General features: G+C 40.2%; 1 protein-coding gene across 1 annotated transcript in view; it reads left to right on the forward strand.

The window, feature by feature from the left end:
* Nucleotides 1-18,984, forward strand: part of mapk4 (mitogen-activated protein kinase 4) — a 31,292-nt gene extending 12,308 nt beyond the window's left edge. Inside the window, exons 4-9 of the mRNA XM_033972824.2 lie at nucleotides 11,420-11,564; nucleotides 15,484-15,566; nucleotides 16,192-16,270; nucleotides 16,509-16,719; nucleotides 17,812-17,974; nucleotides 18,040-18,984. Coding sequence (XP_033828715.1) covers nucleotides 11,420-11,564; nucleotides 15,484-15,566; nucleotides 16,192-16,270; nucleotides 16,509-16,719; nucleotides 17,812-17,974; nucleotides 18,040-18,984 — 1,626 coding nt within the window. The remainder of the gene's footprint in view (nucleotides 1-11,419; nucleotides 11,565-15,483; nucleotides 15,567-16,191; nucleotides 16,271-16,508; nucleotides 16,720-17,811; nucleotides 17,975-18,039) is intronic.
* The last annotated feature ends 6,237 nt before the right edge of the window (nucleotides 18,985-25,221 follow it).

Below are 25,221 nucleotides of genomic sequence, written 5' to 3' on the forward strand. Positions count from 1 at the left end.
ATTGTCCGAGAATCAGGAAGTGCACGTTAGCATGCTAGTTGTTGTTTCTAAACTCCGCTCTGGCCTGGAGAGTGGTGAAAAGTGCTTATAAACTCATTGCGGTGAGTAATTAGGATGCTTAGAATGCATAAGGTAAGTGAGGAATAACTTTGGACAACTGCAAACAAATTAGTTCTGTTACCGATACTACAAATATTATAAAAGTCACCGTAAAGCAGCCATTTTACTCATTTGTAAGAAAAGTTGGGTACTATGAAAGCAGTTTTGGGAAGTAAGTGAATACATGCACTGAAAATACATATTCAGAATACTACATTTGAGATATTCTTTCATTTGGTAGTAGTCAGAATATGGTTACTTAGGGTACTTCATCATGCAGTTTTGGCTTTGAACTGCATAGTATGAGTGAGAATAAAAAAAACACAGCTCGTTTAGTGCATAAACATAAAGTATCCCCTCCCCGAACCGCCACCTTAACGTGGTGGAGGGGTTTGAGCACCCGAATGATCCTGAGAGCTATGTTGTCGGGGGCTTCATGCCCCTGGTAGGGTCACCCATGGCAAACAGGTCCTGGGAGACGGGTCTGACTAAGAGCGGTTCAGAAGCCCATCATGAAGACAGAAAGAACAAGGCCAGCTACATCGCCCAGACTGGTGTTACCGGGGCCCCACCCTGGAGCCAGGACTGGGGTGGGTGCTCGGCAGCGAGCGCCTGGTGGCCGGGCCTTTCCCCACGGGGCCCAGTCGGGCCCAGCCCGAAGGAATGACGTGGGGCCGTCCTCCCGTGGACCCACCACCTGCGAGAGGAGCCATGAGGGACGGGTGCAGAGAGATCTGGGCGGCAGTCGAAGGCGGGGACCTCAACGACCAGATGTCCGGACATGGAGACTAGCTCTGGGGACATGGAATGTCACCTCGCTGGGGGGGAAGGAGCCTGAGCTTGTGTGGGAGGTTGAGCGTTACCGGCTGGATATAGTCGGCCTCACCTCCACGCACAGCTTGGGCTCTGGAACCCAACTCCTTGAGAGCGGTTGGACTCTCCATTTCTCTGGCATTGCCCGTGGGGAGCGGCGGCGAGCTGGTGTGGGCTTGCTCATTGCCCCACAGCTCAGCCGCCACGTGTTGGAGTTCACCCCGGTGAACGAGAGGGTCGCGTCCCTGCGCCTTCGGGTCGGGGACAGGTCTCTCACTGTTGTGTCGGCCTATGGACCAAACAGCAGTGCAGAGTACCCGGCCTTCTTGGAGTCCCTGGGACGGGTACTAGACAGTGCACCAACCGGGGACTCCGTTGTTCTCCTGGGGGACTTCAACGCGCATGTGGGTAATGACAGTGACACTTGGAGGGGCGTGACTGGGAGGAATGGCCTCCCCGATCTGAACCCGAGTGGTGTTTTGTTATTGGACTTCTGTGCTAGTCACAGTTTGTCCATAACAAACACCATGTTCTAGCACAAGGGTGTCCATCGGTGCACGTGGCACCAGGACACTCTAGGTCGGAGGTCGATGATCGACTTTGTTGTCGTGTCATCTGATCTCTGGCCACGTGTCTTGGACACTCGGGTGAAGAGAGGGGCTGAGCTGTCAACTGATCACCACCTGGTTGTGAGTTGGATCCGCTGGCGGAGGAGGAAGCCGGACAGACCTGGCAAGCCCAAGCGCATCGTGGGGGTCTGCTGGGAACGTCTGGTGGAGCCCTCTGTCAGAGGGGTCTTCAACTCCCACCTCCGGGAGAGCTTCTCCCTGATCCCGGGGGAGGCTGGGGACATGGATTCTGAGTGGGCCATGTTCTCCACCTCTATTGTCGATGCGGCTGCTCGTAGTTGTGGTCATAAGGTCTGCAGTGCTTGACACGGAGGCAATCCCCGAACCCGGTGGTGGACACCAGAAGTAAGGGATGCTGTCAGGCTGAAGAAGGAGTCCTATCGAGCCTTGTTGGCTTGTGGGACTCCTGAGGCAGCTGATGAGTACCGGCGGGCCAAGCGTGCCGTGGCTCGGGCAGTCACAGAGGCAAAAACTCGGGGTTGGGAGGAGTTCGGGGAGGCCATGGAGGAGGACTATCGGACAGCCTCAAAGAGATTCTGGCAAATCGTCCGACGCCTCAGGAGGGGGAAGCAGTGCTTCACCAACACTGTATACAGTGCAGGTGGAGAGCTGCTGACCTCGACTGGGGATGTTGTCGGGCGGTGGAAGGAATACTTTGAGGATCTCCTCAATCCTACTGTCACGTCTTCCGAGGAGGAAGCAGAAACTGGGGACCCGGAGGCGGACTCAAGTCTCTGGATGTTGTTGGGCTGTCTTGGCTAACACGTCTCTGCAACATTGCATGGCGGTCGGGGACAGTACCTGTGGAATGGCAGACCGGGGTGGTGGTCCCTCTGTATAAGAAGGGGGACCGGAGGGTGTGTTCCAATTACAGGGGAATCACACTCCTCAGCCTTCCCGGGAAGGTCTATTCCAGGGTACTGGAGAGGAGAATCCGACCGATAGTCGAACCTCGGATTCAGGAGGAGCAGTGTGGTTTTCGTCCTGGTCGTGGAACACTGGACCAGCTCTATACTCTCCATCAGGTCCTCGAGGGTTCATGGGAGTTTGCCCAACCAGTCCACATGTGTTTTGTGGATCTGGAGAAGGTATTCAACCATGTCCCTCGTGGTGTCCTTTGGGGGGTGCTCTGGGAGTATGGGGTCCGGGGCCCTTTGCTAAGAGCTGTCCGATCCCTGTATGACCGGAGCAGGAGCTGTGTTCGCATTGCCGGCAGTAAGTCAGACCTGTTCCCGGTGCATGTTGACTCCGCCGGGGCTGCCCTTTGTCACCGGTTCTGTTTCAGAATTTCTAGGCACAGCCAGGGGCCGGAGGGGGTCTGGTTTGGGAACCACAGGATTTCATCTCTGCTGTTTGCAGATGATGTTGTCCTGATGGCTTCTTTGAGCCAGGACCTGCAGCAGGCACTGGGGCGGTTTGCAGCCGAGTGTGAAGCGGCTGGGATGAGAATCAGCTCCTCCAAATCCAAGGCCATGGTTCTCGACTGGAAAAAGGTGGTTTGCCCTCTCCGGGTGGGTGGTGAGTCTCTGCCCCAAGTGGAGGAGTTCAAGTATCTCGGGGTCTTGTTCACGAGTGAGGGAAGGATGGAGCGTGAGATTGACAGGCGGATCGGTGCAGCGTCTGCAGTGATGCGGTCGCTGTGTTGTGGTAAAGAAGGAGCTGAGCCGGAAGGCGAAGCTCTTGATTTACCGGTCAATCTACGTTCCTACCCTCACCTATGGTCATGAGCTCTGGGTAATGACCGAAAGGACAAGATCGCGGATACAAGCGGCTGAAATGGGCTTCCTCCGCAGAGTGGCCGGGCGCACCCTTAGGGATAGGGTGAGGAGCTCGGTCACACGGGAGGAGCTCGGAGTAGAGCCGCTGCTCCTACACGTTGAGAGGAACCAGTTGAGGTGGCTCGGGCATCTGCTCAGGATTCCTCCTGGACGCCTCCCTAGGGAGGTGTTCTGGGCATGTCCCACCGGGAGGAGGCCCCGGGGAAGACCCAGGACACGCTGGAGGGACTATGTCTCTCGGCTGGCCTGGAAACACCTTGGGGTCCCACCGGAGGAGCTGGAGGACGTGTCCGGGGTGAGGGAAGTCTGGGAGTCCCTGCTTAGACTGCTGCCCCCGCGACCCGGCCCCGGATAAGCGGAAGAAAATGGATGGATGGATGGACATAAAGTATACCAGTAAAAATGTATCTGTTTGCAAGTATATGTCATGTTTTCACACTATAATATAATACAATGCGATGTAAAAGCATTCAGAGTATGCACAATATAGTACTCTAATTGGACCATGTAACGGAATATGTTACAAGACACATTTTAATTTGGGTATTCTGTAACTAAATATGTTTTCAAAGTATTCTTCCCATCACTGCAAGTACGAGACCGAGAACCAAGATGTTTACTGGCAGGTCTTATACAATGACGCACAGCTCCATGAACTACCTGAACTTCTGAAAGTGCACTGGCATAAATGTGGCTTGCTGTGCAGAGGGAAGGAGTAAAAATAAACAGTGGAAGTAGAGAAGAGAGAGAGAGGGAGAGCGAGGAAGATGGAGAGAGGAAAGAGAGAAAGAGAGCGAGGGAGAGAGAAAGACAGAGAGAGAAGGAGAAAGAGGAGAGAGAAAGACAGAAAGAAAGAGAGGAAAAGAGAGAGAGGAGGTCGGGTAGAATCCAGAGAGAGAGAGAGAAAGAGAGAGTTTGTAAACAGGTGAAAGGAGAGGAGAGGCGCTGAGCTCAGGTGGTGCCAGGGGACACTCAGAGGAGGGAACAGTTATGCAGGCACCAGTGACGTCAAAGAAAACTCCAGACTCAGGAAGAGAGGGAGAGAAAGACAGAATGGAGAGAGGGGTGAAAGAGGGAGAGACAGCGGAGAGAGAGAATGATGGAAAGGAGGAGGAAGAGAGAAAGGGAGGGCATGACAGTGGGGAGGCAGATGAAAGAGAAGTTTGTGAATGCATGAGAAAGTATATTCATTCAAAAGGTCTGGTTAGAGGCTGCTGTAATTCTGCAACATTAACATTTTACAATAACATAATGACACAAAGTAAAAGTATTTATTTATGAGCAGTGGTGGAATAGTAAAGTACTATACTTTAGTACAAATTTTAGGTATCTGTGCTTTTTAAAGGGGATACTTTTTTATTTTTACTTCACTACATTTAAGAGCAGGTATCTGTACTTTCTACTCTACTACATTTTGGACTGAAATGTGAGGGTTTTTTGTTTTTTTGTTTTGTTTTTTTAAATACTGAAATGGCTGAGGGCTTTACTTTTGTTGTGTTCATAATTTCAGAAAACAAAAAGATAGAAAGAGATAAAATCAGCTAGAAAAAAATAATCTGTGCTATTGTTTCTTCAAAATTGAACACAAATCTTTATCAAAATCACTACATTTGAAGCTTTATTAAATCTCAAAATCTGTGTGAAATACTTTTACTTTTTTCTCTTTAAGTATATTTTTAAATTAGTACTTTAATACTTTTTCTCAAGCTGATTTTTTTTCCTGTGATACTTTTGCTTCAGTAACAACATTGAGTACTTCTTCCACCACAGTTTATCAGTCAGATTTTTTTATTTATTTATTTTTGTTATCAATGATGTACCAAAGGTTTGCGGATTTGCTGTGGAAGGGACACAACAATATGTTATTTCTATGCCGGTAATGTTCCACAGTATGGCATTAAAAGTATCTCAATGGAGACAATCAAGTTACAGTTACAAGTTAGATCTGTGGAGAGGCGAGTCAGCTCACAATAGGAATGTATACTTTTACAATGTATTTTTGGAAATAAAATCACCTGTAATTAAATAAATACAGGGTAGATATGTTTAATGCCATACTGTGTGACATTCCAGGTGAAGTGAACATCACGAAGACCCACCAGAAAAGTTGCAAAGTTGATTTTTTACAATATGGCTGTAATGCATCTGTTAATATGGCGATAGCAGTTCATTTTAGATTGTAAGTTTAAATATTTTACACTTTAATTCAATGTCTAATGCGACACTTAACTCAACCAAAGTCTGAGTCCATCAAATATTTGCAGGAGAGAGGAGACAAAAATGGAACAGAGAATTGTGTGTGTGTGGACATGTCTGTGCTTTCAGAGTATCCACGCTGTCATCTCCCTGTAAACAGCCTGGAGCAGAGGGGAGAGGGAGAGGAGGAGAGGGAGAGACGGGGGGGAGGTCTACCGAGGACACTGAATCCACAGGCGAAAGAGAGAGGTGGTAGACTGCAAGTAAAGGGCTGAAAAAGTCGTTTTCCCCAAGTCTGAATGTGTGATCTACATGTAGGGCTGGGCAGGTGATCAAATTTGAATCAGTTATTTCAATATTTCAGCTTTGGTCTTTTTAATAGAGATTTTTGTAGCCTTTTTCATGAGTGAGGGAAGGATGGAGTGTGAGATTGACAGGTGGATTGGTGCAGTCTATGCAGCGATGCGGTCACTCTATCGGTCTGTTGTGATGAAGAGGAGGAGCTGAGTCGAAAGGCAAAGCTCTCGATTTACTGGTCAATCTATGTTCCTACCCTCACCTATGGTCACGAGGTTTGGGTAATGACCGAAAGAACAAGATCGTAGATATAAATGGTCTAAATGGCTGGGCGCTTTCTTAGATATATGGCGAGGAGCTCAGTCACACGGGAGGAGCTTAGAGTAGAACCACTGCTCCTCCACATCGAGAGGAGTCAGCTGAGGTACTCGGGCATCTGTTCAGGATGCCTCCTGGACGCCTCTCTAGGGAGGTGTCCCGGGCATGTCATACTGAGAGGAGGCCCCGGGGAACGCTGGAGGGACTATGTCTATCGGCTGACCTGGGAACGCCTTGGGGTCCCACTGGGGGAGCTGGAGGACGTGTCTGGGGTGAGGAAAGTCTGGTAGTCCCTGCTTAGACTGCGTCCCCTGTGACCCAGCTCTGGATAAGCAAAAGAAAATGGATAGATGGATGTAGTCAGTAAAAGTATGTGGTTTGAAGTAGGGTTCAGAATTTGGAGAATGATGTTTGACTACTTTTTGTGTTGTCTTGTTTATGTTCAGGAAATTGATATTAAAGGTCATTGTATTACTTTTTAGACAAAATAAAATTGTTATTGATCAACATGAGGATAAAAAATGTCAAGTGATTCATATTTTTGTCATATCACCCAGACCTACTAAATATGTACAATAATGGTAACAGGGATATGTTTTCTAAAGGTCATTTAAAGATGTACTATGTAATTTTTCTGGGCGGAGAGTCAGTCACATGCTGATCTCCAATGACAAGATGTTTTCCCCAATACGCTATCTTACATTTAAAATTTTTACGCCTTGAAAACCATGCACTCTTACTATGATGGGGTCACATCTGCACAGATCTGACCCTGCACAAACACGTCAGAGACTCATCCACACTCACCATCTTCAAAAACGTCACCTGTTCAAAACTGCCTTAAAATAACCACGTCTTTTTTTATCTGCTTCTTTCATTTGTGTCTCGTCTTGACTTGTGTGAAGCGTCTTTGAGTGTCATGAAAAGCTATACCAGGGATATGTATGATTATGATTATTATTGTGATTATGATTATGATGACCTATAAGATGACCTTGTGGCATTGTCTGTTTGTCTCCATGAAGCTAGGTTTAATGCCATGCTGTGGAATATTCCATGCAAAGAAATAACATCCATGGACACAAGCTGATGGCTGACCCTCTAACAAAAAACTTAGTGCAAATGTTAGTGTTAAGTCTGTTAGTGTAAGTCTTTTTAAACTTTTAGATGAGTAATACTAATATTTTCACCTTAAAAGCAGTTGAAATACAGTTAAAATAAGTTACTTTCCATTTGTCGAGGGTATTTGTCTCAGTATTTCAATAGATAGACGAGGGAACAAGTTATAAACAACATCAGTTCATTTCTTTGTTTGGGATTGGCTGCACACTGTTGCCATATTAATCTTATGATTGAAGGATTACGCAGACATATTATGGTTTTAAGTCATTTCAAACAAGAACAATCGCGTCTTTGGGGTTGAAGAATTTCACTACTTTCTGGATTGTGAAAAAAAGTATTTCTCTTTTGCTTATTTGTAATGACAGAGAAGACGATGAACACAGAGGTGTTACATAACGAAGTAAAAGTAGTATCTGAACTTTCTACTCCACTACATTTTTCAACTAGACTGAAAAGTATTTTTTATTATAGTTTGAGACCTGCTGAAAAGTCTGAGGGGTTTATTTTTAACATAATTTGAGCAAAACACTAATATAACTACAAATATACAAATAAAGGCAGCTAGAATACTAAGATCGATTCAACTGAACAAAATTGAGCACACGTAGACATTTGAAGATTTATTAGATTTATTAGAACATTTTTACTTTTTACTCTTTAATTACATTTTAAAACAGGCACGTTCATATTTTTACTTGAGTAGATTTTTTCATCTGATACTTTTACATTTGAAGCTTTATTTAATCTCTAAATCTGTGTGAAATACTTTTACTTTTTACTCTTTAAGTACATTTTTAAATGGGTACTTTTACTCAAGTAGATTTTTTTCATGTGATACTTTTACTTTCACTTGAGTATTTCTTAGCTTTGGTACCTGTACTTTTACTTCAGTAACAATATTGAGTACTTTTTCCATCAGTCAGCACCATTTTTTTCCCACAGTATGGCATTAAAAGTATCTCAATGGAGACAATCAAGTTACAGTTACAAGCTAGGTCTGTGGAGAGGCGAGCCAGCTCATAATAAGAATGCATCATTTTACAAGGTATTTTTGGCATTTTTTATATATATAGACCTGTGTATTCAATTGAACAAAATTGAGCACACATAGACATTTGAAGATTTATCACATCTCAAAATCTGCGCAAAACACTTTTACTTTTTACTCTTTAAGTACATTTTAAAACAGACACTTTAATACTTTTATTTGAGTAGACTTTTTCTTCTGATACTTTCAGGTTTTCTCTTACAAATCAGCCAATTCCTCCTTTGATTCTTTCGTCTTCTCCAGCTCAGTTTTAAACAACAGACTCACGTGACCACAGCCCGCCTCCTCCCCTGCAGCTTCATATCAGTGATCACAGGGTTCATTATGGGTGTGAGGTCCTGGAGACATCGTGTGGGTGTTCTACAGTGAAGAAAGCTCTGAGTCATGGCTTCTGCTTTGCCCAACTCAATTCACACTTTTCTCAATTTCAAACCAGCAGGGATCCTCACCTACGTCACCAGCACTGTGTGAACTTTATGGGCTATTTTTTTGTCATGTATGAGATTATAATACTAAGAATATGGGAAAAGACTATTCAGTGTATTATGACGCTGTTAAATATTTCATACATATTCATTTTTAACTTGAGATTCACAGATATGTTTTTGTCATGGCTGATGCTGATTGTTTAGAATCCAGAGGAGGCAATGGCTGATAATCTCCGCCAATATTTTTTGGGCCGATACGTAGAGCTGATATAAATTATCTCCCCGAAAGTATCTAATTTTAATTTATTACAAACTTACTCACAACCCTGTTTCAACACAAACTGGGTAAGAGAGCGGTGTACTCACATTTTGGGCTTAAGTGTTCAAATTCAGTTTTATACAGATTTTTACACAGTTGGTGATCGCCTCTGGTGGAGCTTCAAGGCCGATGTGCTAAAAAGTGCAAATATGTTGACCAACCAACAAATCGATCTATCGCTATATTTGACGTTACCCATCATTAGGGATTGGACCATGAACAATAATAATTCTAGTCACTATAAAAAAAAAGTATATTCCGTGGCTACCTATTGTTGTGCTGTATGTTGCTAATTAAGGCTTTGCAATTCATCAAAATGTAAAATGGTCACGTTTTTATGTAATGCTTTTCCATCTTCAAGGCACTCAAAGCGCTTTCATATACCAGTGTACACAGACACTGGGGGTGAGGTGGGTTAAGAGTCTTGCCCAAGGACAACACAACAGTATTTATCTGTTGGAACTGGAATCACACCATCAACCTGTGAGTCAGTGGATCTGACCGCTCAACCAATGATTTTTATGTCGAGAGCGGGATTTGAACTGCCAACCTTCCCATTAGAGAACAAACACTCTACAAACTGAGCTACTCTCAAACAAGGTCAGGTGATTTCAAGTTGACAGTGATCAGCTTGTTTTTTTTTTTACATCAAGAAGTCTACGGCCAGTGCTCTGTTATTAAAAGCATTTGGTTCGGAGCAGAGCAGAGTGCGGACTTTAGAGAAATAAATAGAGCTTTTTATGATTACGTGGCACTAACTTAAAGTCTTTTAGTCTATTCTTATTGACAGACATTTTTATCAGTTTTTTAAAAAGAAAAAAAATGTTGTATTGTATTTATTTATTATCTTTTGCCATATCGCCCAGCCCAGAACTAGGAGTCTTTGAATCAGCTAATAAACAGCTTTAGTAAATTACACATTGAATTGCATCTTTATTCACCTGAACTACTACAACCAAATCATTCGCAACTTTTAGTATTCATATCATCTAATTATTTTTGTCTGTTATTTTTTCCATGTTCAGTGCCACCTTTGCAATATTTATGGGATAGAACAGAGTGTAAACATTGCGAGGGCGGGCCTAATGGGAGATGTGTTGTTAGCATCAAAGACTCTGAAACTAAGGTTGAGAGAAAGGGGGCTGTTTTTCTACTTTTGCTGCACTGCGCATCCACAGGCTTTCATCTGGTGCTGGCTGGGGTACAGAATGTTAAATTGAAGAAAATGAAAAATCCTGCCTTTAAGCCTTGATCTTGTTTTAGTCGTTTTAAGAATGGCTTTGCTCTGACTAACGCAGTGACAAATGAGGAAGGTTTTCAATATTTAAGAGGTAGACTTTGGTGCTTAGACTCTATCGGGTAAAGGTATTATAAGAGCAAAGTATCAGGCTTTCCAAATATAGCCCTAAAGTAAAACGTAAATAAAAAATACAATATCGAAAATGCAGTGTAATTCCTCATTCATCCAGGAGCGCTCCAAGGTTTCTAAGGTTTCGAAGGTAGTGATGTGGGCAATGTTTTGTTTTTTTATCAAATCATTTTCAATTTGATGGTTCTGGTCTGAGACAGTAAGATTTATAGTTATCTCATATACTTAGCTCAGTGTATTTCAAGTCCTTGCGTTTCAGGTCACTTGAAAATGGCATCTGGATGAGAGTCAAAATGATTCAAATACAGTGTCTCGGTGACTATCTCTGAAACCTCCTCTACCTTGATTCATACTTTTGCAGATCATTTTCGGTCTTTTCTCAAATTAAATGAACTAGAATGAAATTTATCCTGTTAGATGTTGCATAAGTGCTTATCAAAATTGCACTTTTAACAGATTCTTGCTAATCTAATAACAATGGTTTGCAGGAAAATCACAGTTATAGACTTTTCCAAAATTGTTATAATGTTATTTTTTCATCAGAAAAATACCTAGAGTTGTGTTTTGTTTCATTTCGCACATGTTTAACACACAAACCCTGCACATATAGGCTGAGTTCTTCTCTCAAACAGAAAACAGCTCCACCTTGTGATGTAATGTGGTATTACAGTATGTGCTTCACTGTGTTTTTAAACTCCATACACAAGAATTCATATTCACTAGAATCATTTGGATAATTTCAGCCCTGGAATTTCCAATCTCAGGTGACAAAACAAAAGGTAAAAGGTAGCTGTAACTGATTTATGACATCACAAGGTGGAACAGAGCGCTTTGAGCATTGGAGATGTAGACAGACTAATAAACCTTTACTCAAACATGTGTGAATGAAACAAAACACAACTCCAGGTATGTTTTTGAGAAGATAACATTGTAACACGGCTTAATGCTCACAATTTTGTGTAATATAGGAACTTTATAGCCTAATTTGTACTGTATTTTTCAGGGCTATCTGTCGGAAGGCCTGGTTACTAAGTGGTACTGCTCACCCCGCCTCCTCCTGTCACCCAACAACTACACCAAAGCCATCGACATGTGGGCGGCCGGCTGTATACTGGCAGAGATGCTCACCGGAAACATGCTATTTGCAGGTAAATGAACACAACATAAAATATATACTAAAATTGATATGATGTGTGCCATGTGAACATATTTTGGACACAGTTAAAACACGCATTGCACAATTATGGATCTTCTAAAAATTGTCTTCCAAAATGTACTTTACTGCTGCTTAATGCTGTGAAATTAGTAGAATCTAAACCAATAGTCAGTCATTGCTAATGTTCACTGATCAGCAGTCTTCATAATGGAGAGGTCCACAGCCAGTCCTCTGTCAGTAAAAGTATGAGGCTTAGAGCAGAGTTCAGACTGAAAAGTGAGTTTTTTGTTTGGCAATTATTAAAAGTTAAAGTTAAGGAATAATATTATACTACACATTTTTATATAGCACTTTTCCACCCTCAAGGCACTCAAAGCGCTTTACATCAAGGAACGACTCACCCATTCACACACACATTTCTACACCAATGTACGCAGACACTGTTTATGTCAACATTCTGATTTGAACGACCAACCTTCAGATCAGTGGACAAACGTTCTACCAACAGATCTACTATCGACATTTTATTTATTTCTGTCAATATGGATGAAAGAAATTGTGATACATTTTTGTCATATAGCCCAGCTCTTCTGCTGCTTGACAGAAAGTAAAAGTAGTAAAGCACTGCAATTTGTAGGTATATGTACTTTATTTATGTCAGTTTTATAGTGGATAGTTTTTACTTCACTACATTTGAGAAAAGGTATCTGTACTTTTACTCAAGTAATACAATGGAGTGCTTCTTCCATCACTGGGACAGATAGAAGCATATCTGTGCATTCTGGCCCTAAAACCCCCACCAATCATTATATGCACCACATTTACACAATGTGGGAGAATAATTATAATAGAGTACATACAGTGGATCAAGTAGGTATCAGATGTCGCACCAGAAAAGTTACACTGTGCCCCTTTAATATATTAACAGCTGTTGATGTAAAACTGATATTGATGGGAAAATGTAGATGTAAATGTTTCTTATTGCAATACTCTGATACGCTCAAAATATATTGTATCAAGGTTAATTCAACAGAGTGCACCAGAACTAGTGCCCTCAAAACCCATTAGCAGATTGGACGACACTACTTTCCAAACATAAAAATACAACTTTGTGTTTAATATTCATGGCACAAGCTCTAGAGGCCAAGGGGAGTCTCGATTAAAAGCAGGTATAGGTGAAAAACAGTCTGAGATGTTCTTTTACACCAGCGAACCAGAACTTTATCTCTATTTTTCTTTGTGAAGACCTTGAGGTTTTTGCCTGAGAGGAATATCAATTTTGACAGAGTTTGATGGTGTCTGAAAATGTCTGACAGGCAGAACAGACTTTCTCTGCACCGCTGCAGTATGTGTGGCTGTTGTAACGCTGTGGCTCTGACAAGACCAAAACGCCACAGGACAATTACATGTACATTTATTTAGACTTGTACAGTTCTACATTGGTTGTACATTGAAAGGGTAACCTGTGATTTTTATGTTGTGTTTGGTTTCTGATTTTGAGTACTATTAGTTTGAAGTGGCTTGTAGTTGGCGGTAAGTACCTCAGTTGTTTGTCTGCTGATATGAAGGTTGGTGGTTCAAATCCCACGCCTCATCAAACATCATCAGTTAAGTGGCCAACTCCACTGACCCACATGTGCCATTCCAGATCCCACAGATGAACACTTCACTCCCACTGTCTGTATACACCGGTGTATGAATGAATGGATTCCTTAATCAGAATCAGAAGACTTTTATTGCCATTGTCAGTGAACACAACCCACAAACTAGGAACTTACTTCGGTGATAAAGTGCAACATAAAAACACTGAATAATAATAATATAAAAAAGTAGAAATATAGCTATTATAATTAAAATATATATATTCAACAGCATCAGAGCAACAGTGCATGTGAAGTGCACTTACAAATAGAGATGGAGAGATTATCAAAATATTGATAATGTTGTTTTGATGATACACAATTAATTAATTAAAATGTAAGGATATTGTTTATTATAAAATGTGGCAAAAAGAGCTTACAGTTTTAAAAAGTTTAAATTTAAGTATGTTACTTTAAAATAAGAGATATTTCTGCTCTTTCAGGGGTAATGTTACAGTTGTGTATCTGATGCTTCAACATGTTTGAAGTTTTAACACTTTTTTGTTGGATTGCCATAAAATCACTGGAATATTATTATTTGGTTGATCTAAGATATATTTCAAAATATTCACTTGTCTGTATCACACAGCTCTAAGTGTACTTTTGTTTTATTTTTAAGATTAACCTTTGGAAATGATTGATGTCTTTTTCTGATACATGGAAATACCACTGTTTCCTCTGTAGTTTATGTTAATGTTTGATTATTTACACTGAACAGAAGCCAAACCTTTTTTCGTTCAACAGATATTTGTTTAATGCTTAGGTTGGGCCATAAAAGTAAGAACATTTCAGCACATAGAGGACGCTGTACTGGTGCCTCCTAGTGGTGGTTTTATACACTACACGTGAAGTCTGTTTTTGTACTCCGCTCCACTGTGATAATCTAAATGAAGGGAATAATAACCAAAATTACCTGTGACAATACTGAATTTACTGTAACAGTATTTGCCAATTATTTTGAATACCAAACAAACTGTGTGTACTGTAAGAATAGATAAGGTTTGTTTTGACAAAGATGTATTGCTGTCGGCTTCAATTTCAAAGTTCTGTCCTTTATAATTATTTTAGTATTGTTTGATTTTATTTAAAATGTATAGATTTATTCCGTACTTTTGTTGTAAAACTGTAGTTACAATATATGCAAATATATTTTCACTTGATATAAATATTGCCCTATAGCTCCGACACTGCCTCAAGTACATCCCTTTATGGCAAAGCAAGTTTATTTGTATAGCACAATTCATACACAAAGTAATTCAAAGAGCTTTACAGAGTAAGAAAGACATTAACATCGCAATACAACAAATCAAAACATAAATATTCATTATAAAATTTACATTAAAAGAGAAGAGTGCAGAATAAAAACCTTCCAGTCGTATGCACAGCTAAACAGAACTGTTTTGAGCCTGGACAGGCAGAGGCCTGTCTCACATCTTCAAGAAGATGGTTCCAGGTTTCAGGTGCATAAAACTGAAACACTGATTCTCCATGTTTAGTCCTGACTCTGGGCACCAGCAGGAGGCTGAAGTCCTCAGAGTGTGAGATGGTTCATATGGCACTAACATGTCAGAGATATACTTTGGTGCTATGACATGGAGAGACTTTAAAGTCTATTCTCTGATCAACAGGAGCCAGTGCACAGACCAGAGCACAGGACTTATGTGCTCGTACTTCCTGGTTCTAGTCAGGACCCGAGCAGCAGTGTTCTGGATGTACTGCAGCTGTGTTAAGGCTCGTTTGGAGAGGCCAGTGAGCAGGCCGTTACAGTAGTCTAACCTACTGGGGAAAAATACATGGATAAGTTTAGACAGTATACCTTAAATTTTGCAATGTTTTTAGATGGTAAAAAGCTACAGATGTTATTGATTTGATGTGGCTGTTAAAATCTAAGTCTGAGTCTATTATTACCCCTAGATTTCTAGCCCGATTTCAAGATTTTAGAGAGCGACAGGAGGTGACTGCTAACACGGCCTCTTTGTTTCTGTGAGCCAGAGACTATGACCTCAGTTTTGTCTGAGTTTAGCTGAAGGAAGTTGTTTTGCATCCATACTGATCTGCTAGATGCAGTGGCAGAGTGAAGGTAAATGTCTCAAGGACAGAACTGAGGTCTTTATTGTTTCTTTCAAACACATTATCCACATGTAGTACATTAAAATCATCTGTAATGACTAAACCATCAAAGTTTGTGCATACGACTGAAAAGACCAATTCTCTAACCTATTGCTACTTCCTAAATCCCCCTCTCTTCCTTTTTCCTTTTGTGTATCATAGGGGCTCATGAGCTGGAGCAGATGCAGTTGATCCTGGACACAGTTCCTGTTCTCAGAGAGGAGGACAGACGAGAACTACTGCAGGTGTGGAACTCTCACTTACATCTACTCTCTGTGAGAAAAACTAACATCGAAAAATGTGTCACTGGACTTGTACTGGTGACACAGATCTGCACTGCTGGAGACGGAGGTTAAAGGGAGAGTGTCTGCTCTTTTACTGGTTTAAAGAATATACACTATCACATGTGAACCTGGGTCATCAGTGCTCTAACCTGCAGATAAAGGACATAAATAGTTTTACTCATTCTCAGTATATGGATAGGCCATGCTTCATGTGAAAGCTCAGAAGCTCCATAATTCATTTACTGAGCTGAAGAGGCTGCACTAGCACTGATTAATGATCCATTTTAGTTATTTTTTTCTGTTTTAAATTGTAGGGTCTGATAACCCAAAAGTGTGGCTCATGCTGTTTTTTATTGGATAATTGACTTGAAAAACAAAGCACTAAATTTAAACAACTTAGCCATTATGTCTGATGTTCTTGTAATTCAGAATAATTCAATGTGATGTGAATGTTTTCATCATATCTGTAGACACAAGAAAGCAATGAAATGTAAACAAGAATTCTACATTGTATACTTTTAAATGAAGCACGTTGACATTGACAGAAAAAAACATGCGGTACAAATGTAGTCATTGTGTGTTGTAGGTGATGCCATCTTATGTGAGTGATGGTTGGAGAGTGAAGAGGCCCTTTTCAGAGCTGCTGTTGGGTGTGGACCCTCAGGGTGAGTGACAGACACACGGACACTTTACTGCTATCATTCACTCACCCACTGCTGTCACATCACACAGCCTCTGCAAAAGTGAAGTACTGGTTTGTTGGAGGTTGCTGTTTTCTGGTGGGGGGAGAATTTGTGGGAGAATAATTATTGTATTTCCAGCACTTTTTAATGTGAGCATTTAATTATAACAGTAACGCTAGAACTGATCCTATGGCACAGTGCTATTTTGTTTTGTCTGTAGCCGTGGACTTCCTGGGTCGTATCCTGACCTTTAACCCCATGGACCGGCTGACAGCGGAGGCAGCTTTGTCCCACCCATTCCTTTCTCCATATGCGTGTCCCGAGGATGAGCCCGTGTCCTCTCAGCCCTTCAGGATCGAGGACGAGCTGGAGGACAGTCTGTTGAGTGAAACTTGTTTAAGCCACTGCAGCAGCTCCACAAACTGGGACAGGTTTGTGTTCACTACTGACCATAGCCTGTATATATTTGCTGTACTGTAGTTCTTGTTGTTTATTTGATTTATCGGTTGATGGGTTCTTACTCGACCAAAATTTGTTGTCCTACTACTAATTATTCATTCATTCATAGGATTTTACATGATTTGTATAGACAACAGCAAAAAGAAGAGGAAACGTGTAAATTCATTCAGCCCTTTTTCATACAAAATGCAAAATTCAACACGTTTACGGCCTGATCTTAGATACCTGAGACCTTTTGCCAATGCCACACCCCCATTGCGTGGACTAACCAATGCACTGAGCAAGACTTTAGTGGAGCAAGAATTTTTGGTCAACTGAAGCCCGCCACACACCACCGGATTTTTTTTCAGTCTTAAAAGATTTTTAAATGTGCGACAAAAAGTGCCGACCACAGATACAAGGAGAATGGGATGAGATTTTAAATATTTAAATATATTCAATATTTTAAATAGAGCTTTTCCATTTTTAAGCCACTCAAAGGAACATCAAAGAACCACTCACCCATTCACACACACACATTCATACACCAGTGTACGCAGACACTCCAGACGCTCTGTTTTATTGGTTGGAGCAGTGATGTTTTGTGGTTACAACATGAAAGAGCAGCTCAGAATCACACTGACACCACAACTGAGGAACGCAGTGGATTAAAAATTGCATGTGAAGATCCAAAGTTGGGTCACTTCTCCCCAAAATCGAGGAAAGCAAACTGGGGCTTGAATCGAGCAAATTATCTTGTAGTGTGTGGCGGATTTAAAGAAGCAAAGGTGACCCTAGCTCCTTGCTTTCCCTTCTCCCTAAACTTGGAGATTAATAATTCAACAGTTATGATGAAGACTGACATCATTTCTCTAGTCATCTGGGTGGTCCAAGTTAGGTCGACGGCAGGCCAGTTTCTTTGACAAAACATGACTCTTAACCTTTACAATGTCATAGCTACAGGTTCAACACAATCTTTAATGTAAGAATTTCTATTAACCATCATGTTCTGCATCCATTTGTCTCTTATATTACTGGAGATGACAGATGTTTTAAGACTCTCTCTGTCATGTTTCTGTCTGTAGGTTTGGGAACAGCCTCTCCACAGACCTGTGTTGGCAGCACTCGGGGGGAAGGTGCCGCTGTATGCCCCCCAGTGTCATGACCTCTGACCTGGGTGACACAGAGGACGAGGAGGTGCAGAGGGACCCAAGGGCTAACTCTGCTACTCTGATAGAGGAGGCACAGGTAAAAGCGTGCTTGAATATTGTACATGGAGTTATTGTTTTTTTACACCGTTTACTTTGTCACAGGTGGACCCACGCAAATACTCCCATAGCAGCTCTGCCGAACGCTACCTGGAGCATTCCCACTCATCCCTGGAGCGGGCCTTTGTTTCCGGGGAGCTGGACTGCGGCCGCTCCTGTGACTACAAAGTGGGCTCTCCCTCTTACCTGGACAAAATCGCGTGGAGGGATGGCAAACCACAGCACTACTCCGAACCCAAACTCATTCTAGATCTGTCCCATTGGAAACGCAACGCCAACAGCAGCCTGAATATCACATCAGAACCAGTAGGGGGCGGTGTGGAGGATGTAGAAATGGAAGTAAAGCCTGAAGAGGAGGAGCAGGGAAGCGGGGATTTGTTTCAGGAGATTTCGCGTTGGGTTGAAAGTACACAATCACGTCTTCACTCACCATCTCCTAGTTCACTGTTAGAACCAGTGTTTCCTAATTGCTATACGTCCTCTCCTCCTTTACCTCTTTCTCCAACAGACCAGCAAGCTCCAGTCTTCCGCTATACCGAAGTTATCCAGCCGCCCTCGCCAGACTTTGACGTACGCTCACCAAGTCCAATTCCTCCTAACGCGCCCTCGTTCGCCTCGCTTCCTTCCCTCGTTCCCTCATCTCCTACTTGCATCATCCTCCCTCGCTCGCCCGCCTCACCCGCCTCGCGTCCCATCTCACCGCGCTTATTCCCGCTCCGAAAATGTTCCCAGAATTCCTCAACTTCTTCCATGTCCCAAAACGACGGATCGTTGGAATCGCTGCCTGTTAAGGAAAAAGAGCACCTGTTTAACTTTGACGTGTTCATCTCCAAAGCGCTGAAGTTGTGCAGACACGCGAGAGATAAAACGGAGGGAAAGAAACCGAAGGATGCAGGGTGGAAGGAGGACAACAAACAAATGGGAATAAACCAAAAAGTGCCAAGGCTTCCGGAGCACAGGACTCCTCCACCGCCCACCCCACACTCATAGGAGGAACCGTAGCATTGAATCTAAATTTGTTTTTTCGTCAATAATGTGAAGAATTATTAATATCATTAGTTAAAATGACTTGAAATCAGATCATATTGATTTAGTTGAGACAAGTTTAGATTTATTCACTCTTTTATTGGATCTAAAGTTTGGCTTTTTGAACTTTTTTTTTCTTAACCAAAAATAGATAATAATCATCAAATGTTTATGTAGCACTTTTCCACCTTCAAGACACTCAGAACGCTTTACATCACACACCAGTGTACACAGACAGTGGGGGCGAGGTGAATTAAGTGTCTTGCTCAAGGACACAACCACAGTATTCATCTGTGGGAGCTGGAATTGCACCACCAACATGTGGATCAGTGGATCTGACCGCTCAACCAATGATGTTTATGTCGAGAGCGGGATTCAAACCGCTGACCTTTGGATCAGTGAACAAACACAAACACCAACTGAGCTATTGTTGCCCATGTTCACAAATAGCGAAAATCTTTAGTCTTTTAATTTTGTTTTGCTGGAGCTGTTGTTTTTGGTGCTGTCTCCTACCATGCATATGAGCGCCAGTTTTTGGCCCCTACATTTTTTAATACCACAGTTAGCATATATGTCAGACTGTGTTATATTTTATGCACTTATGAAGCAAACTCATCGCTGCTCAAGTCAAATATTTGCCTGACCTGTCAAAACTATACACGCATCTACAATACTTTACATAGGCGTCATACATTTGAACAGAAAATTTAATGCGATCACAAATATACTAAATATTTGCTGAATAGTCCTCTCACGATAACAAGAGAGCATCAATCAAAAGGCTGGAGCTGCAGCTAATAAATAGAAGAATGAAACAAATAATTAGCCATAGAAGTTATCTATTGTACCCTCCGTAGCTCAAATCTTACACTATCACATAAAAATGGCAAAAATCTCAGAAATTGTACATACGATGAATCTTGAACCCTAAAATATATAATTCCAGCTTTCATATACTGAAGGATAAGTTCTACTGCTGAATCAAGATTATTATTTCAATCTGAACCCAAGTCATGTCACATACTGTAGATAATACCTTTTTTTTGCAATGTAGTGGTCAAATTAACTCATTTTCAAACACTATTTTTTCAGCATTTACGGAAATTAATTAACATCTTTTCTTTTGTTTATTTTCCATTTGGGCAAATTTTATATAGACACTGATTTGCGCTTAGCTGGAACTGTTGATTGTAATTGATTCTACGTTTTTTGTTAACAATGTTTTAAAGAGAAGATGAGAACTATAAACCTAACAATAAAACATTTAATGGGTCAACACTCCGTCGTTTGACAAAAAGGCCCACTGGGTGCAACAGCTGTTAAACCAACTGCTCTGAAATGAAATTCAAGTCTTCCAAAGGTGTTACTCACAAAATATGTATTCAGTATTTTACAAATGTTATGCAGTTGGTGCGTGATAAAGTTGTACAAAATGTGAAAATGATGCTCAGCTGATTCATTCACATATTTCTGAGACTATTGATAGTGAAGTGTCTGTCTGCAGTACTTTACAAACGTCATATATGCTTCATTTGGTGACAGTTGTCTTTCAAATGTAGAGTTATGTATAATATAACTGTTTTAAAGGTGCTGCCTGTGACTTTTCAGTGATGGGGGAGGTCTACCACTTTGCCTAGAACACATGTGTCAAACTCAAGGCCCGGGGGCCAAATGCGGCCCGCCATGTCATTTTATGTAGCCCATGACAAGGTAAATTAAAATGTATGACTGTCTTAAAATGTCAGTTTATCAGGAGTTACGCAGTTACACAGACATATTTTTTATATCTTTGCAAATTTGAGACGGACCATTTTGCTGACCCTCGGCCCTCGGTGAAATTGAGTTTGACACCTAGGGCCTAGAACGTTCCATCCTATGGCATCAAACTTCTCTAACCTGTACTTGTTTAATTACAGTTTTTAGCACTTGTATCTTAAAAAATACATGCATTTGTACTGTGAGTGAACTTGCTCTCCACAAAAGTGACCTGTAATATTGTCTACTCACCCTTGAAATAGGGTTATCAAAAGTATTAAAAATCAGATACTAACTGAGACTGAACTAGCATCAAAACTAGATACTCATTTGACCAGGTATCAATACTAAAAAAGTCACATTCACAGGACAGAAGTAAACCTTTCCTGAATGCATTTAGAATGATTTTGAGCTGTATCAGAACAATAATATAAGACCACATAGACATAGTACATAGACATAGTATACGCCCATGGACCACTATGGAACCTACCTGGACCACCGAGGGATTACACAGATATAAAAGAACATACTACATTTTAATGTTTCATCATCGTGGGATTGGAATTAGCACTGAGAATTATAGTCTAGTATTGCAATCGAGTTTTAAATGTTAGTATCATGACCATAGTATATTAAGATAAATACTTAAATTGCCACGCTGTAACACTGTAAGCAAAGCAATGTCATCAGATGGTAGACCCTCCATCAGAAAAGTTCCATAATGTACCTTTAATAATTTTATTCTGTACATATTACACACACTGTCTACAACACAATAGGCTGATTTCCCACTTTTCACCGTCAAAACCTTCTTGTAGCATAAGGCTAGATTGCTAAATACATCAAATCAGTTGTCAGTACTAGTATATGAAAAGCATTATACGTGTGGAATATCGGGCAGCACTGAATGACTAAAATGAATTGTCAGCGTGACTTTTGCTATAATCACAATCTACTGTATGACCAAGACTTAAGAGCGAAAACTTTTTTTTTTTAATTGTTTGAGACCTGCTGAAAAGGCTGAGGGGTTTATTTTTTAACACATTTGTAGTTTGAGCAAGCAAAAATATACAAATGAATACAGCTAGAAAAAAAAAAAATTGATTTAATTGTTTCTGTTTAACAAAATTCAGTACAAATCTTGATCAAAATCACTACGTTTGAAGCCTTATACCTTAAAATCTGCAAAAAAATACTTTTGCTTTTTCCTCTTTGAGTTAATTTTTAAAGGGGTACTTTAATACTGTTACTTAAGTAGATTTTTTCATGCAATACATCTAATACTTTTACTCTGGTATCTGCACTTTTACTTAAGTAGCAAAATTGAGCACTTCTTCTACCATGTCCAGAGGGTAGAAAGACCAGAGTGTTTTTAAAATCAAAGTAGCTTATTTTAAAATCAATACCAGACCATTGTTAACTTATATATTGTCATAGTTTCTGTCAGCAAAACAAAAAAACAACTTCATTTTATAGAAATACAGACAAGTGGTAGTTTTCAGATTTCACAATGTGATGATGTCGTATTCTCATGGGGGACGGGGGCCAGTTTTTTGATTATATTGTATGTTGCCATGAAATATAGGAATGGCAAAATCACAAATCTTTGACCTGATCATTTTTATTAGTGACTAAACCTTAGACTGACTATATTACAACAAAAATCTGCATTTTAACAATATTCATTTTTGGCTGTCCCACATCTATATCAAATATTATTGGTCTATACAATGTTGTTATGTCATCTGCGGCACGTCTGACCGGCCCTTTGTACATGTTAGAGATTCAAGTTATTAGTTAGCACAATTAACGCGCTTATTTGAATGAAAATTAACTGGGCTGACTGAATCTATTGCAGATTTGGTTGACTAAAACATGCCTAGTATTTCATTGACTAGTATTAAACGAAGTCTACATCTCGACTAAAGAAAATAAAAAATTAAGTAGTATGGACTAAAATTAATTACATTTGTAGCCAAGGTGAATACATGTGCTCCACAATTACACACAACTGCCAGCCTTGCAACAATGCCTCAAAATGTTATCCTTGCTCCTGTGCCTGCTTACATATGTACTGTACTTCTCTCCTTATTATGTTCTTGTTATTGCTTGTTGTCTGTAAGCTGTTCCTTTTCTGCATATACATCTGAAATGGCTAATGAATTGAATGAGTATGAAAATGAGTTTTATTATTGTTAAAGCCAATCAGTTTCTGCCATAAGACAACAATAATTATAGTACAATTAACTGCACAATGTAATCAGGATTTAGCCATTGCAAACCAGCCAATATCCAATCAACAGGTATAACATGTTTATAACAACACATTGAACAAGAAGCACATTTTTGAGTTTTACAGGACTTCCAATGTTGTGTCTCTTATCTAGAACTTGCAGTGTTATGCTAGGTTGTGTAGTCTACAAGAGTATAGAATTGGCTTTGTTGTAGTTAAAGTGGAACTAAACACTAAATCCCAAAAGCGGATACTTTTTACTTTTACTTTAGTACATTTGAGAGCAGGTATCTGGTACTTTCTACTCCACTACATTTTTTAACTGGGCTGAAGGGTAAAAGTATGTTTTATTATTGTTTGAGACCTGCTGAAAAGGCCGAGGGGTTTATTAAAATGTTTAAAATTTGAGCAAACAAAAAAATACAAAAAAAACAGGTAGGAAAAAAGCTATAATTTCAATAGTTTTTGCTTTCGCAAATCTATATCAAAATCAAGACCTTAAAATCTGTGCAAAATGCATTTATGTTTTACTTTTTAAATACATTTTTAAACATTCTCACTCTAATACTTTTACTTAAGTATTTTTTCATGTGCTACTTTTACTTTTTTTAGTCTGGTATCTGTCAGTATATATGGTGTTTTAATAGTACTATTATGGTGTATTAATAGTATTATCTATATTCTATATAAATCTATATTATATCTATATTATCTATATTATAAGTAAATTTGCAGCTTTCTGGTCACAAATCTAAGTTTGTGCTGCCTTCTGTGGCCTCTGCAATTTCCAGTAGTTGGTGACATCACAAAAGACTGCTCTGATTACATCCAGGTGTTTCTGATTACAAACCTGGCTGCAGGGGCGGAGTTTGAAGTGTGTTAAACCATCATCCTCTAATGCCACTCATCCCCTCTCCTCCAGGTACAGCCCAGTTTAGCATCTTTATTTAAAATATGGCTTTGGGCAGAGTTTAAGTGTTTAGTCCCACTTTAATGATTTGTTTTGCTAATCATTTCCCACACACATTCCTCTGCAAATAAAGCAGCAATAATATACATAATATACATAATGATTTCTTCATGATTTGAAGTGTGTCAGCAAAACGTGCCTCGTACACCTCGGATGCTTCCATTTTGTTGAATGTAACTTCTGCATGGATTTACCTACTGTTTAAGTGTAGTTTTAAATGTCACTTTGTGGAGGATTTCTTCAAGCTGCGTGGTTTTGTACTTAAACTGCAAGAATGTACTTAAACTTTTCAGAAAATATCTACACTTTATAAACGCTCTGTATTTATTGAATTGTTTGCTGTTTTTGCTGAAATATAAATAAAAATGTTTTCAATCTTTTATTAAATCTGGTGCTTTATAGGAGATATTACACCAAAATGTCTGATTGTTCTCTTTGGTCATTTTATATCAGATCTAAATCTTTTTAAAATGTCATACTTGTAATGTAGTCTAACTAATTAAAGTCCAGTTTTGGATTGCTTCAATAGACCAAACTTGCTTTGCATAGCTTTAATGTACTTAGCTACTCTATATAGGCCTACTACTCCTACTAAATAGCCTATTACCTCAACGTCTAACCTACTAGTGCTACTATTACTACTACAACTACTATGTCTAGAATAACTACTACTAGCCAAGTACAAGGCCTGCAATGCACAGTTCAATGTGACAGGCTACAATAAATGGCTGTGACTATATGGCTTAATAAATATCAAATAATGACAACTACTACCACTACTATTACTACTATTCTTCATAAGCAAATGTACTTATTCATTCATGCACTATTAGAAAAGGCTTTGATGTACTTAGCTACTTCTATAGACCTACAACCTCTACTTCCAGCTTACTACTGCTACTGCTACTGCTACTGCTACTACTACTACTACTACTACTACTACTACTACTACTACTACTACTATTATTATTACTGCCGCTACTACTACTACTATTACTACTACTACTACTACCACCACCACCACTACTACTACTACTACTATTACTACTACTACTACTACTACTACTACTACTACTACTACTACTACAGGTCAAGAACAGAAATATATACAATCAAAATGTTAAATGTAACAGGCTACAAAGTAACTATGACTATGTATGGCATAATAAATATCAAATAGAGCATAACAACAACAACAACAACAACAACTACTACTACTACTACTACTACTACTACTACT

This window comes from Periophthalmus magnuspinnatus, chromosome 9, assembly GCF_009829125.3.
Source record: "Periophthalmus magnuspinnatus isolate fPerMag1 chromosome 9, fPerMag1.2.pri, whole genome shotgun sequence".
In the NCBI taxonomy this organism is placed as follows: domain Eukaryota; kingdom Metazoa; phylum Chordata; class Actinopteri; order Gobiiformes; family Gobiidae; genus Periophthalmus; species Periophthalmus magnuspinnatus.